At 40.0% G+C, this 15,748-nt stretch overlaps 1 protein-coding gene across 1 annotated transcript in view; it reads left to right on the forward strand.

The window, feature by feature from the left end:
- The window catches only part of LOC144817970 (UDP-glucuronosyltransferase 3A1-like), a 604,136-nt gene that overhangs the window by 373,194 nt on the left and 215,194 nt on the right, over positions 1–15,748 (forward strand). Inside the window, exon 4 of the mRNA XM_078674946.1 lies at positions 9,295–9,829. Coding sequence (XP_078531072.1) covers positions 9,295–9,829 — 535 coding nt within the window. The remainder of the gene's footprint in view (positions 1–9,294; positions 9,830–15,748) is intronic.

The following is a 15,748-nucleotide window of genomic DNA, read 5'->3' on the forward strand; positions in this document are numbered from 1 at the left end:
TCCCGCTTTGATGACTCCTACCAACAGGAAGTAAATGAATTTCTACAAATTTGAGGTATTTTCAAATTGTTTACCTTTGAATTTTTGGCTCTGGCTTGTGGATCGTGACCAAGACGCGAGACCCGTTTGGACCATGACCAACAAGCGAGACCTACACGAGACCGACGCCTCTGTTGACCTGCTTTGTTGTTACTCAAGCGTCACGAAGCGTCACGGAGAGAAACAGCGCGAAGACCACGTGATGCGCGATGATGCAATCGCTTGCGTACGTAACGTACAATCGCGTGGCGGCCATTTTGAGTTTGTTATTTTGATTGCCATAGTAACCATTCACCGCGAACTGGTGATTTCTCTTTTCAAAGCATTTGGTGCATCTCTGCGATTCGGCGATTCCACTTTTCAAAGCTTTTGGGAACATTTCTGAAGTGGAACAAAAGAATATAACAAAAGTAGGCATCATTATTTTTCTTGATATCGGAATTCGTGTACATTACCTGGAGATCATTTAGAACTCTTTTCTTGAGTTATTTTAAGATACAATTTTTTTGGAACTCTTTTCTTGAGTTATTTTAAGATACAATTTTGGCATTTATTTTAAATATTAAGAAGTTTGTTTTTTCTTCTTTCGCTTGTCAACAGCAATATACTCCTTATTTTAAAAGTTATCCTTTTAGGGTTTTAATACTTTGTAAAGGTTTGACTATTTTAACACTGTTACGGTTCTAAAATTCAAGACATGCAGTTTGATCCACCTGAAAAATTCTTACAGACTAAAGGTGATCCTCCTATTCCTTGGACACGCTGGAAAGAAGAATTTTTCAATTACATGAAAGCCATAGATGGCGAACGCATGGGTGCTGAGAGGAAGAAAAGTATTCTTTTACACTGCTTAGACTCTGAGGGACAAATGGTTTTTAGAGCTTTACCCCCTATTCCACCTAAGTTGGGTGAAGGTGAAGGTACTAATGTTTATAAAGAAGCACTTATTAGGATTGAGAAAAGGTTTAAACCTGTTTCAAATATAGCCCTCAATAGATATAGGTTCTACACTCGTGCACAACAAGAGTCAGAATCGTTTGATGAATTTATGACTGCTTTAAGATCCTTATCTATTCACTGTAATTTTGGCACCATCTGTGATGAGATGTTGAGAGATCAGATTATTGTTCATGTAAAGAACAAAAAAACACAAGAACGTTTATGGGAACTAGGAGATCCTAAATTATCTGAGGCGATTGCCATCGCTAAATCTCTAGAACAGTCTGAAAAATGGATTCTCACTGTTCAAAAACATACTGTTAATAAGTCAGATTCTCACGATGAAGTCTGTTTGGTCAAACATAGAGAAGGGCAAGTTAATGATATTCCAAATCAGGTATTTTAATAGGGGGTGATTTCAATGCAAAATTAGCAGTGAGTGTTGGATCTGAAAATCAGATCTTTTCCGATCCAGCGGAACGCAGGGGTTCAGAATTGTCCAAATTACTCACTGAATTTGACCTAGCCGATGCTTTGAGAATAGGACATAATCCTGATTCCCCTTATGTTCCAACGTTTATTAGTAGGGACAGTAGCTCCACCATTGATTATGTATTTACGTCACCACTGTTAACAGATTGTATAGTTAAAACTTCTGTGGTACAAACACCCCTTAGCAACCATAATCCATTGGTTGTAATTTTGGATCTTGCTCCAAGTCCGATTTTTGCGAATCTAAATGGTGCAAGGGACATTACTCCATCAATTGATGGCCTTCGTTTAAAATGGAGGGGAGTGGATTGCGGGGCTATTCTAGATAGCATACAAACGCTACATCCACATTTGATTGATTCTTGTTTGTTCCCAAGCGACAATCATGACCAACTAATTGCTGATTTTGAAGTTTTGTGCTCAACCATTAAAACTCTTTTGTCAGTTCCATTACCCAAGGAAGGTAAAGAGCCAAGTTGGTTTGATTCATCTTGCTCCTTGGCAAATAGAGAATTAAGAAAGGCTCTCTCTATAAAACCAAGGTGTAAAGCCACCGTTCAATTAGCTAGGAAAAATTACAAAGCTAAAATATTTGAACGGAAGTCTAATTTGCTTACTGAACAATGGGACTCTCTGGTAACCAGCGCAAACTTGGGCGGCAGTGGCCCGTTTTGGTCAGCTGTTAGAAAAACGAGGGAAATGGGAAAGAAGCTCACCCAAATCAGTTGTAATATAACAAGCGCAGCTTGGGAGACCCATTTTTCCAGAATTTATGCTGCCCCCCCAGAGGAGCATTCTCCTCTTATTTTTGGTCAATTAGGTGGTTTACAAATTTTGGAACATGAAGTTAAATTAGCTATAAAAGAAAGTCTGGGAAATAAGGCGCCCGGACCCGATGGCCTGCCCATTGATATTATTAAATATGACGTTGATCTGTGGACACCCATATTTCTTAATATTTTCAACAGCCTCCCAAAAACAGGCATGCCGACCACATGGGCAACCAGCATTATTGTTCCAATCTATAAAAAGGGAGACAGGTCTGACCCTGCAAAATATCGCCCCTATCTCCCTTTTGGATAACACGTTAAAAGTGTTGGGTCGCATAATATACCACAGAGTACTGGAATGGGCAATTGACACTGACTTTTTAGACCCTTGTCAGATGGGGTTCCGTAGTGGGGTAGGAACAGTGGAGCAATGCTTAAATTTAAAATTGATAATTGATAAATATAGTGTTGCCCGCTCCTCCCCCACCTATCTCGCGTTTATGGATCTCTCATCCGCTTTCGATCTTGTGAATAGATCGAAGCTTTGGTCTATCCTTTCAATCAATGGTCTTGATAATACCCTTGTAAGTTTTTTAGCCTATCTCCATACTGACCTGAAAGCACGGGTACGTATTGGGATGGGTGGAGAGGTATCAGGAGCCATTGATATAGGAAGGGGGTGAGACAGGGGTGCGTTTTAGCACCCCTGCTGTTCATCATCTATATTAATGGCTTATCCACCTGCCTGAAAAAAGTCACTACAGATGTTCCAGTTATTTTAGGGAAACCACTTCCAGTGCTTTTATACGCAGACGATGCGGTGCTTATGGCCCGCACTCCTAATGCTCTTCGTCTGCTTGTAAACAGTTTTGTAAATTTTATGGGGGATTTGGACCTGAGGGTAAATTAAAAAAAATCTTTTATTATGTCCTGTGGCCCAGGCAAAAGGAAACTCAATACCATCCAGTTAGGCACAGATAAATTGGAATCTGTCCCTAAATTTAGTTATTTAGGGTTGGTTTTCGCTGCGAACGGCTCGTGGAGTGAGCATTTGGCCCACGCCACGAGCAAGTTCTCGAAAGCCAACAACTCTGTTTTGAGTCTCCCTCGCCCAAAAAGAGAATAGGTGCCACTAAGGCTATTTTAAAGATTTTTAAATTACAGTGCTCACCTGTTGCCACATATGGAGCAGAGGTATGGGGATCAGGAAACAGCCTCTGCATTCAAAGGGAGGAAAATCGCTTTTGCAGGAAAGTGTTGGGCGTACCGATCTCCTCACCTAATTTTATTTGTCACAATGAATTAAATCTTCCACACATAAGTGATTTTATTAGAGCAAGACCAGCACTTTTCTGGATTAGAATCTGGAGGAATGATGCTGCTGCTCTTACACAAAATATTATAAAAGATTGCTTAAGTTGTGTACACGGAATGAAGATTCCATGGCTCTCGGAAGTATCTAAATCACTCAATGAAGTTGACAGAGGTACTTTGTTTACCGATCCCACGACAATAGAATCAAAGGACAAAGTTGAGGTCAAACATGCACTATATGCACTTTATAATAGTGAAAGGCTAAGAAGCGAATCACAAAAATCAAGTGTCAGGAAATATATAGGAAACGGATTGTGTAGTCAAACTCTGCCGCCCTACCTCTCCCTGCCCATGACTGGCTGGGAGCGATCATTACTGTTCCGTCTAAGGGCAGGCACTGTAAAATTGATGTTGTCTTTTCCATTGGGATATTGCCATAGTGCTGATTCTACTTTATGTCCATGTGATGGTGTGAGCATACAGCATGATTTGCACTTTTTATTTTTCTGTAAATTTTATCTCAAACTTATTAAATGGTTTTTAACTCCGTATTTTAAAAAATCCAGACCACTGACACTTAAAGACTCATATAGTATGTTAATTGCTCTGGACAGTGATGAATTAACTTTCCGTACCAGTTCTTTCTTAAGATTGGCTATACAAGCACGCAAAACGATGGAAAATCCCTGAATATAGTAATCAGTTTTATTTGTGTCATAATGGAAACGTAGTATAATGATTTGATGCACATTGTATTGTCACTGTATGGAATTCAATGTTATATGTTATATTTATCATTTGTATGTATATATATTATTATTGTGTGTTGTTACTATGATCGGTACTTTTATGAATTTTAAGAAATTCGAATAAAGGTCTTTTGAACTTGAACTTGATATTCCACATTCAAATTTTAATTCCAACAAATTTAGTAATCTGGGGAATTTTAAGAGGTTTGATAAATCTGTGATATGTTATAAATGTGGTAGTAGAATGCATGTTGCTTCATATGCTGGGTGTCCGGCCATAAATAAAGAATGCAGGAAGTGTGGGAGGTTAGGACATTTTTCTACTGTTTGTAGAGATTTTAGGAAAGTTGTTCAAAATCCTAAAGGTAAAGTAGCTGTTGTTACAGAGGAGCTATCTAAAACTTGCAGTTGTGTTTGTGGAAGTACACAGTATTGTGCAACATCCAATCAAGGTTTTGTTGTTTATCTCGCTGAAGAGATTTCTTTGATTGATGCTGATTGTCAGGTCATTAAGAAACCCATTTGTGAAATGTTTGTTTGGGAGTAAGTCTTAACTTAATGGCTGATTCCGGCTCACCTTGGACTATTATTACTAGGGAGTATTTTGATGAGCGTTTAAAAGGTGTGTTAAACTTTTCAGACATTCTTCCTTCAGAAATTTGTGCAGTTAGTTTCAATGGTTCAAGAGTAGAGATGTTAGGTTATTTTGTGGTCAAGATTACTTTCAAATCCAGGTGTGTAGAAGTTAAATTGTATGTTGCGGTTAAAGGTGTGAATGTGATTGATTGGATGGATCAGTGGAGATTTGGCATAATACTTAATCCCCGTGCAAAAGATCCTGTTATGCTTGGTGAATTCTTTGAGGATGAGAATATTTCTTCTGTTGCCCATGAAAAAGGAACTGAGTTAATAAAATCAGAATTTAAGGATGTTTTCTCTGACAAGTTGGGTATGCTTCGGAATTTTTCCCATGAAATCAAACTCAAATCTGGAGTTGTTCCTGTTAAACAAAGATTGAGAGGTGTTCCCATCAATGTTAGGGCAGATCTGTAAAAAATCTTAGATGATCTGGTTTTGGAGAAGATAGTTGAACCCATTGACTCTGCGGAATGGGTTTCTCCGATTGTTTTAGTTAGGAAACCGGACAAATCTTTGAGAATGTGTGTGGACCTCAGGGCGCTTAATTTAGCTATAATTGTGGACTGTCATCCTCTTCCCAATATTAATGAAGTTGTATCTATGCTAAAAGGTGCTAAGGTTTTTCCCACTCTCAATTTAAGATCGGCTTATCAACAAATTCCTCTTACCGATGATTCTAAGTGCCTCACAGCATTTATCACTCCCCAGGGTCTTTTTCAGTATAACAGAATGCCGTTCGGTTTGGCTTCAGCAGCCTCTGTATTTCAAAGAGTAATGTACAATATTTTTAGAGATGTAGATCACTTTGTGAAGTGTTTCCAGGCCGACATTTTAATTTTTTCTAGTACTGATGAAGAACACCTTGTTCATCTTCGTTGTGTTTGTGAGAAGTTGAGAGAAACTGGTCTGACTTTGAAGGCTAGCAAGTGCAAGTTGTTTCAATCTTCAGTTGAGTATCTAGGTCACATATTATCAGGGGATGGTGTGGTACGTAAAAGATCGAATGTAGATGGCATTAGTAAAGCTCCCCCTCCTGTTAATAGAGACCAATTACTGTCCTTTGCAGGTATGTGTGAATATTATAGTAAGTTTGTCAATAACTTTGCCACTAAGATGGAGCCTCGAAGAAAGCTGTTGAGACATGGAAATTCTTTTGTTTGGTATAAAGAGCAACAAGTGGCATTTGATCTCATCAAATCTGATATTTTGCATGCTCCCATCATTAGACCTTTCTGTTTGAATAAAATGTGCATCATCACTGTTGATGCAAGCATGTATGGTGTTGGTTCAGTTTTGTCTCAAAGATCAGGCCAAGAAGAGTGGAATGTTTGTTTTGCATCTCGCACACTTAATGAAACAGAGCGAAGATATGCCGTCATAGAGAAGGAACTTTTGGCTTGTGTGTGGGCGATTGAACACTTCAGGAATTTCATTTGGGGAAGTAAATTTGTGCTGAGGACAGATCACAAGCTGTTAGTAAATATTCTTTCTCCTGGTGGTGTGTGGAATTCCACAGCTCGCATTTCCAGGTTAACTTCAAGACTTCAGGAATATTCTTTCACTCCAGAGTACGTCCCAGGAAAAAAAAATGTTGTTGCAGATTTTATGTCTCGTCACCCATGTTTAGTTTATGATTGCAAAAAAATGAATGACACTGAAGTTGTTACTTGTTTACAGGAGGTTTTATCTACTTCTTTTGGTGAGATCTCTGAAGATATGTGGGTAACCTCTGATAGCCAAGATCTTACTTTACAATCTATCTAGAAGTATATTGTAGAAGGATGGCCTGAAAAAAAACTTTTGAAAGAGGATTTTATGCCATTTTTCAATATTTCAACTGAACTGGAATTGGAGAATAATTTGGTGGTCAAGTCTGGTAAGTGTGTTCCACCATTTACCATCCAGAATTTGATTTTGGATGTAGCACATAAATCTCATCCAGGAATGTCGGCCATGAAAAGGTTAATTAGGAACTATTTCTGGTGGCCGGCCTTGGATCGTTCAGTTGAACACAAAGTAAGAGAGTGTTCTGTTTGTATGGGAAATGATAAAATGTTGAAAGTCAATGTAACTCCTTTAAAGACAACCTCTTGGCCTACTTCTCCTTGGAAAAAAATTACCTTTGATATATCTGGTCCATTTATGTGTCTTCCATCTGACTCTCATTATGCATTTGTGCTGGTAGACTACCACTCTAAATGGCCTGAAGTTAAGTTTGTTTCATCTGCTTCTACCAACATGGTGATAGAATTTTTTAAAGAAGTTTTTTCCAGAGAGGGTTGTCCTTCTGTCATGGTAACTGATAATGGGGTTCAACTTACCTCATTAGAAATGGAGAATTTTCTTAAATTACATTATATTAAATATCATACTGTTTCTTTTTATGAACCACATGAAAATGGATTAGTAGAACGTTTTAATAGAGTTTTGAAAGGGTTCATTTCTGATGTTTCCAAATCTGGTTCAGATTGGAAAACCCTTTTGAGAGAGAAACCTTGGCTCTATAGGATTACTCCCCATTCAACTACAGAAGTTAGTCCATTCCGTTTGCTCAAGGGACGTGATCCTGCTTCTACCATTTGTCCTTGGTGGTTCAGGGATAAATGTTCCAGCAAATCGTTTTCAAAGGAATTGGTTGAACAAGCTGCTCAGAAGGTTGAGAGTAAGCAAACTAAAACCAAATTGTGGTATGATAATAAGTGGAATGTCAAATCTCCAAATTTTGCTGTGGGAGATTTTGTTAGGATTAAAAAAACAGGTCTTGTTACAAAATGCTCTGATAAGTTTGGTAAACCTATGAAACTTGTGAAGGTGTTTAGCAATAGTGTTATTACCCAAGATGGCAGACTGTGGAATATGAAGCGTGTTGCTAAATGCCCCATTGTTCAACAATCTTCTTTTCCTGGTACTCAAAAAGCAACTAGTAGTTCCATTGCCTCAAGAGTCAAGTCTTCTGTTCGTTCTAGATCGTTACCTGTTAAATTTGATGATTATGTTTCATAACCCAATTGTATTCTTTCTTTTCATTGATGGGAGATATGTTACATTTTCCTTTCATGTATTCACACTGTACCTTTAAATCCATGTTGTGTTTCTTTAAGTGTTCTTTAGAACACCACTGACTTCTGGACTTCAGGTCAGTTGCACTGTTCCTGTTGACCTAGAAGCTGCTTCCTATATTGCTGTGCTGCATATTTAATCAACTTTAATCATAACCTGTTCATGTGGATTTCTAACAAACAGGTTATCGTTATTGTATGAATACTTTGAGTTTGAATCCTTTTCAAAATAAAAATTAATAAAAAATAAAAAAATACTATAATTTTTATAATCATTTAATTTAATTGTTGTATTAGATTATTTTTATTGGTAGCATGTTAATTTCAAATTCTTGCCTACAATCATTTCTACATGCTTATACTGAATGGTGACAGGAGCACATGTGTAAACACCTATTACATTTTAGTATGCAGCCCCTTGAGTACATGGTGTTCCTATGTAAGAAAACTTAGTAAATGGGGTTTACAAGCATATAGTGGAACAGGAATGTGGGTTCTGTGCTGCACAGATGAGCTCCAAGACTACCCGAAGTGAGGAAAACATTAGCATATAGGGAAACATGCCTAAATACACTTCGGGATACTCTATTGAATGAAATACCTTGCATGTTGTTCTTACAGTATTTGTGGTACTGCATGTTACATAGTTTTTAGATAACAATGCCTGTTGTCCCTTTGCGCATATAAGTGTGCTTTGGATTATTTTAAAACTTGTTATGTTGATACTTGTGAAGCAATCGATTTGAAAGCTGCTCCTACTTTAATCTCTCATCATTTCACTGTTCCACCAGAATTAAACAACAACATTATCTACACTGTACTTTGAAGTTATAAGTATTTGTTTTGAGATAGTAGGGCATTACATTTACCCAACCTCCCAACTTCTCCTCTGCACCTTCCCTAAGCCAACTACTGTCTCTGTACTGTCGCTGGACTCCCTGACCACCCATCGACCCCTATAATACATATTACTTGAATGCCCTGTAAGGAACTTTGTACACTACATTGGGGCCTAAATCCAGATTACTCCTATTGGGTCATAACAGTATGTATGCACGCTGGCCCTTATGTGAATCACTTTGCATAGTAAAGCTTTCCAGTGAATACTGGGTTTAAGTCAACACTATCAAAATACCTAAATAAAATTAAAAAGTGTGTTTCATTGCTTTTATCGAAAGATGTATAGTGTATTTGCATGCCAGCTTAACACTTATAAGAAGATTGAGTATCTTGACCCAAAGTGAGTATCTGGAGAATGTGTGTGATATATTTCTTAATTTGTATTCCCCCTAGATCTTGTCTGAGTGATTTTCTGGAGCTTATTGGTCACTTTGCAAGCGAGTGCAACATCCTGCTCAACCAATCAGAAGTCTTCCACTCTCTGCAGACTGAGAAATATGACCTTGTAGTAGTTGACAGCTTTAACCCTTGCTGTTTCCTGTTTGTTGAAAAACTAGGATTACCTTTTGTTTCTTTCTTTCCTTCAATATTTGCGGACGCCCCAAAAATGGGCATCCCAAGTCCCCCATCCTATGTTCCTGTTTACCAGTCGCGTTTAACAGATCACATGGATTTCTGGGAGCGTATCAAGAACGTCTTCATGTATGTTACCTCAAAAATAGTTGATCATCAAGTACACAGAAAATTTGACAAAGCAATAGAAGACCATTTCCCTGAAGGAGTTAGGCCAGTTCTTTCTGAGCTCTACCAAAAAACAGAACTCTGGATCTATAACATTGATTTTTCCATTGAATTTGCACGCCCTCTTCTTCCAAACACCATTTATATTGGAGGGATACTGGCAAGACCTGCAAAACCAGTTTCTCAGGTGAGTGCACTTGCATATTTCTTTTAGTGTGTACTTTTCCTTATAAAATTCAGCAGATATACCAACACCAATTAGTCAACAATTGCATTTTCCGATTAAAGATAGTATGCATTATGATGCCATTCTATTTCTTTCTTATTTTATATAAGGTAATTTCTATGAGGGTAACTGTTTGTAAAATAATTAATGACTCTTTTATCTCTAACCATTAAAGTTTTATTATGAACCAATTGCTCAGCGGACTACAGTACAAACAATATATCCTTATTTCTTTATTTATTCAATTTTTATACCGTATTTTAAAAATTCATCTATGGGTTTCTGTAACGCTATGAAGACTAAATATTTGGTGATATTATTAAAACAGATAGGGCCAGATGTAGGTAATCTCAATTTACCTATTCGTAAATACCGCATTTTACCGATTCGGTATTTAAAAATAGGTAAATGGGATGTAGATAATTTTTCGGTAAAAATTACCGAATCGGTAAGATTCGGTAATTAAGAATCGGTATTTACACCCTGTTGCACCCCTGAATAGTGCATGGGTGCACATGTGGCACACATACATGCCCTAAGGTTTTGGATATTTTCCACCAACTTGTAGTTGGTGGTAAATAACGAATCCTTAAATGTAAAAAGCACTCACTTGAGTGCTCCCCCTACATTTCGGATTCGGTAATTTACCGAATCGGTATTTTAAGAATTCGTTAATTTATCGATTCCTTAAATTAACGATTCGGTAACTTACCGAATCCGAAATGTGGCCCCTACATCTCAAATGCCCAATAACGGTCGGTAACGGCCGAAATTCGGTAATTTCGGCCGTTACCGACCGGTATTGGGCCACCTACATCTGGCCCATAGTCTTTTAATTTGCTTCCAAATTTAAAGGGATCCTCGGGTGAAAATAAATCAGTTCTCACAACATAAAACAGCCTCACTAACAACCTTCCGTAATAAATATGCATTTTGTATCATGACTTACATGTAAGTTCTGTAGTACAGATTTATAAGCAGATTTACCTTAGTTTGTACAAAAAAACTCAAACACTACATTTAGAATACAGTGTGGTAACCACTCATATTCTCATAGCATAGTTCCATGAGGTTGACAGAAAAAGAAGTATTAAAGCCAAGATGAAGACGTGGGCTGGGAAAACGATTGCTTAAAGTGCTGTGGTAGACCTGAGCTGTTGTTGCACCCCTTTCAGTTTAAACACTGCAGTGGCACAGAGGTTAGGAGCTTTGCAAAGTGAGAATGATGTAAGTCAGGAAATCAGGTGTGATGAAACTCAGCCAATCTACTTTGCACAACAGGATTGTCATTCATCCAGAGTCTAGTGAGCCAGGACGAACTAACACCTTGTGATCCGAGATTAAAAGATAACAGAGTGGATTGATGTGGCTGGCATGTCTTGGCTTTTCTGGTTGTTGAATTTGCTAAATATTCGAGTTCTGGAGTTTCTGAGTCAATCATGGATGCAAGATGCTGTGGGAGTTGATTTTCTGTCAATAAAGAGCATTAAGAACTGAGCTTATGCTAACATTAGATTGTGTTTACATTGTCCTCCATCTTGCCTCAACATCACAATATACCAATGTATTTGTATTTATTTTAAAGGTTTGCTATAGAGCTGGCTAGACCCAGTGGTATCAGAGCGCTTTACAGGAATTTGAGGAGGTACAGTGTTCAAAAAACATTTGAATAAAACAAGATCTAATTTAACAAAGCAGATAAAAGATCTGCCTTCAATGGGTAGCCATTTGAGAGTTTTCAGGGAAGGGGAGATGTGGTTGAAATGTTTGTAGTCAGAGATGAGTCTAACAGCTAGGTTGAGCACAGATTTAAGTGGAGCAAGGTGGACTTTAGGTGTCATCCTTCTGCGCCAGGAGGCGCTACAAATCCCCTGTAGGGCTCCCGCAGAGCGGGTCCCTGAATGACTGCTTCTGCCCTGCCACGCTAGCTCCAGCTTACCGGAACAGCCCACGGGGGGCTGCTACGCTACCATGCCACGCTGAGTGAGAGGCCCAGGACTCCATTTCCCAGAGTCCCCCGGGGGCGCACACTTGCAGCGTCATCCTTCTGCGCCAGGAGGCGCTACAAATCCCCTGTAGGCCTCCCGCAGCGCAGGACACGCGCGGGCGTGCCCGGGCGCTGCCCGGTTCAAGGGTGGGCCCGTCCGCACCCGTCAGAGCCAGGAAGAGGTGGGGAGGGGCCACACCACATGGTTCTGGGCTTTGGCCTCACATTTGCAGCCTGAGATGTCAAATGGCGGTAAATCAGGGCCCATGGGGCACAAAGTTCATAGCACCAAAAATACGGGGGACATCGACGCTTTATGAACACTTGATACGAGCAACAAAGGCAATAGAGAAGGAGATACTAACGGCGGAAAGAAGATTATCAATAGAAGGTGGCCGAGCAATTGATACTACCCCAGTGGAAAGAGGTACTTTTAACACTATAGAGGTCACTATTGGTATCGAATTTGTGAACAAATCCCCACCACTTTCTGTATTGGTTCAGGAGTCATCACATAGCCAGGGGTCCCCAGAACTAGTGTCTGCTCATCCAGAGAATCCTATGGACCCGAAAAAAAGAAGAAAGGCTAAACACCCTGAACCATCCTCCTCTACCCATACAAAGTCAAAGAAAAACAGTAAAGGCCCAAGTGTGGCCTCCGGGGAAGGGCCTCAAACCCGGAGCAAGCGCAATGACAATGCAAAGGACTCTGAGTCTCCCCTTCCCAACACACCTGAGACGCTAATTAGCATCTTAGAAGAATCCCTGGCAAGAACTCTCTTCCCTTTAATATTGAGACTGGACAAATTAGAGGCTGACATTAAAGTATTGCTAAATGCAGGAAAAGGGATAAGAGTGGGAGTGGACGGGGAAGGGAGGGTCGGTCTCAATAGGAATGCGGGTGTAGAAGATACTCTATGAAAACATCATGACCTTCTCAATCAGAGAATGGAAACCAGGGATCAAAATAACAGTCATTTGGAAATGCACAATGGTGTTGGTACTGGAACGGAAAAAGCAACTGTACTAAAGAAAACCCTAGAAACGGGTAATACGTTAGAATATCCAATAGGGGATAGGGGAAATAACGTTTTACCCACTGCCCTAGGAGAGAGGGAGGAAACCAATCCACCAGCAGGGAAACCCCTACCAGCCAACCTGGAATCTAGTTTAGCTAGAGGCGATGATAAAATTACACTCCACCTCCCACCTGAATGTTCCCCATACGCACTAGTGCTAGCTGACATCCCGTCACTCAGAGAAAATCAAAGGGAATCCTATGCGGGGCTCAAGAACAAGGTGTGCCATTGACTGGCCCAAAATGTGGACTTATCAAATGCTCATTTTAGAGATATTCTATTTGTAAGAAGGGTTGGGTGAGTTGGTTCTATGCAAAAAAAACATAAGGGAGATTGTATTGTAATTAATTGCAGAGCTCGATCGCTAGCATACTGGCTGTCTGACCGGGGCTTGACATTAGCAAATTGAAGCCCAGGGCAAGGTCTCAAATTACTCCCATTGGCCCACTTTTACAGGAACCTAGTACCCTATGAGGGGCACCGATGATGAGGAGGAATCGCCCCTTGTATGAAGTCACTAATAGAGGGCATGTGGCCTTAGAAGTCAGAAGTAGGTACCAGCCACTCGCAGACCTAGACGATCTAGATTGACTCAGTGGAGTTCCTAGAGAGTTGCCAAGTGAAGATGAGGGAATCACTGTAATAAATGGGGTACAACCAAACGATAGGGTAAAAGATAATTTACACTGTCCTAGTATAATGGCCCAGCCTAATATGCTTCCCGAAGGTGGGGAAAAATATCTGAATAATAGAAATCCCAAGATAAATAATGTAGACTTCGGTGATTAACAATCCTGTCTTGGAATGTGGCGGGCATAAACTCTAAGCTCAACAATTCTGAATGGGGTGCTTTCATTGATAAGTATCATGTATGTTTACTTCAGGAGACTTGGGCCTTAGAGAAAGTGTATAAGTTAGACTTTACTACCTTTACTACCTTTAGTATAGAGGCAAAGAAGGGACCAATGGGCCGCCCAGCAGGGGGCTTATTGATATGGGTGAAAAACTCGCAAAAGCTTTAACCTTGGTTGTGAAGACATACTTGGGATGGAAATATCTCTCCCAATTGGGGGTGTCTCCCTGAAGATCATAAATGTATAAAACCGGTTGAGCTCCCCACATAGGCCCTCTGAAACACTGACACTTCTGGGGATTCATTTTGATTTAGCAAGAGGGAGGCACCGACTAATAATTGCCGGTGACTTAAACATCACCTTTGAGCTTGTGGAACATATCCAGGAACTCACTGAAGAGGGGGACGAAGTACAAGGAATCCCGAAACTGGAAATTCCACCAATAAAAATGTGTACCAGGGCAGCCCAGCAAGTAAACTCTCTGATTATAGACCACGGGTTACGATCACATAATGGATGGACTGACTCAGATAAGAGAGCCGAGTTTACTTTTAAGAGCGGGGTATCTAAATCCAGAATCGACTATTTCATAATCGACATAGAACTCTGGGGAAAAATCTAAGATATGATGGTTATTGATAGGAATGACAGTGACCACATCGCCCTATTTTTAACAATGCATAACATGTTGGACTACCATGCTCTGACATTAAAAAAGAATGCCCCAGTGATTACAAGCAACAACGAGAGAAGTGTTAAATGGCAGATGGGTCTCTTAGACCAAACAGCCCTTCCAGAAATTTATAAAAGGGTATAGTGAGCTTTAGTGGAACTAGCCCCAATAAATGAGAACAGGGCTGACACAAGTCTTTAGGGAATTAAATGATGCCATAAACCCCGTCTTTTGTAAAATAAATGATTATATTCTCCCTCGCAAACACACTAAGCCATGGTATAACCAATCATGCAGACGGGCTAAGGAAATTCTCATGAAGGCGGTAAAGACCAAATCCCCAGACAATATAAAAGCATGCAGGAAAAATTACATCTCTAATCAGAAAAATGCCAGAAAAGATTGGGAGGCCGACAAATGGAGAGACCTTGTGGAAGCCTCACAGATGAGGAATATTCAAAAATTCTGGCATCTAATGGCTGAAGGCTCTAGTAGCCTGAAAACAAAAAATAGTTTCCACTTGCAGACCCAAATCTGGGAGGAATACTTTGGGAGTCTCTATGCAGCCCTGGGGGAGGAGCGAAAATAGATCCATTGGAAGTCCTGTTCCCCCTGTCCTTAATGGAGGATATATCCATTACTATTGAGGAAACCACTTTGGCTATAAATTCAATCCAGAAAGAGAAGGCCCCTGGTTTGGATAAACTGCCCGGAGACATGTATAGATCAGAGCCTGAAATATGGGGGGTATTATTAACTAGAACTTTCAACGACATCTTAGAGGGGGGAGAGGTCCCACCCTCCTGGAAGGGCGCTGAAATCATCCCCATCTTTAAAAATGGAGAAAAGGGCTCCCCTGAAAACTACAGACCCATCAGTCTCATTGATGTTTCCCAAAAAATGTTTGGGAAGGTTATACTAGTCAGAATCCAACATTGGATGGAGAACAACTATGTACTTTCTGACCTTCAGGCGGGATTCAGGGAGTCCACGAGCACAATGGATCAGGTCCTCAGATTCCTCATGATAATCTGGAAGGAAGTGGTCATCAATAGAGGTCGCCTGTACGTTGTGTTTGTGGACTTAAAAACAGCTTTCGACTCAATCAATAGAACCCAATTGTGGTCCGTCTTGAGAGATATGGGTCTACCACCATACTTGCTTAACATCTTGGTTCGCTTGCATGAAAACAACTTTGCAAAGGTTAGATGTAATACGAATGATGGTGGACTCACGGGCAACATAGATATCCAAAAAGGTGTCCGCAAGGGATGTGTCCTGCCCCCT

Source organism: Lissotriton helveticus, chromosome 2_1 (assembly GCF_964261635.1).
Source record: "Lissotriton helveticus chromosome 2_1, aLisHel1.1, whole genome shotgun sequence".
Taxonomy (NCBI): Eukaryota; Metazoa; Chordata; class Amphibia; order Caudata; family Salamandridae; genus Lissotriton; species Lissotriton helveticus.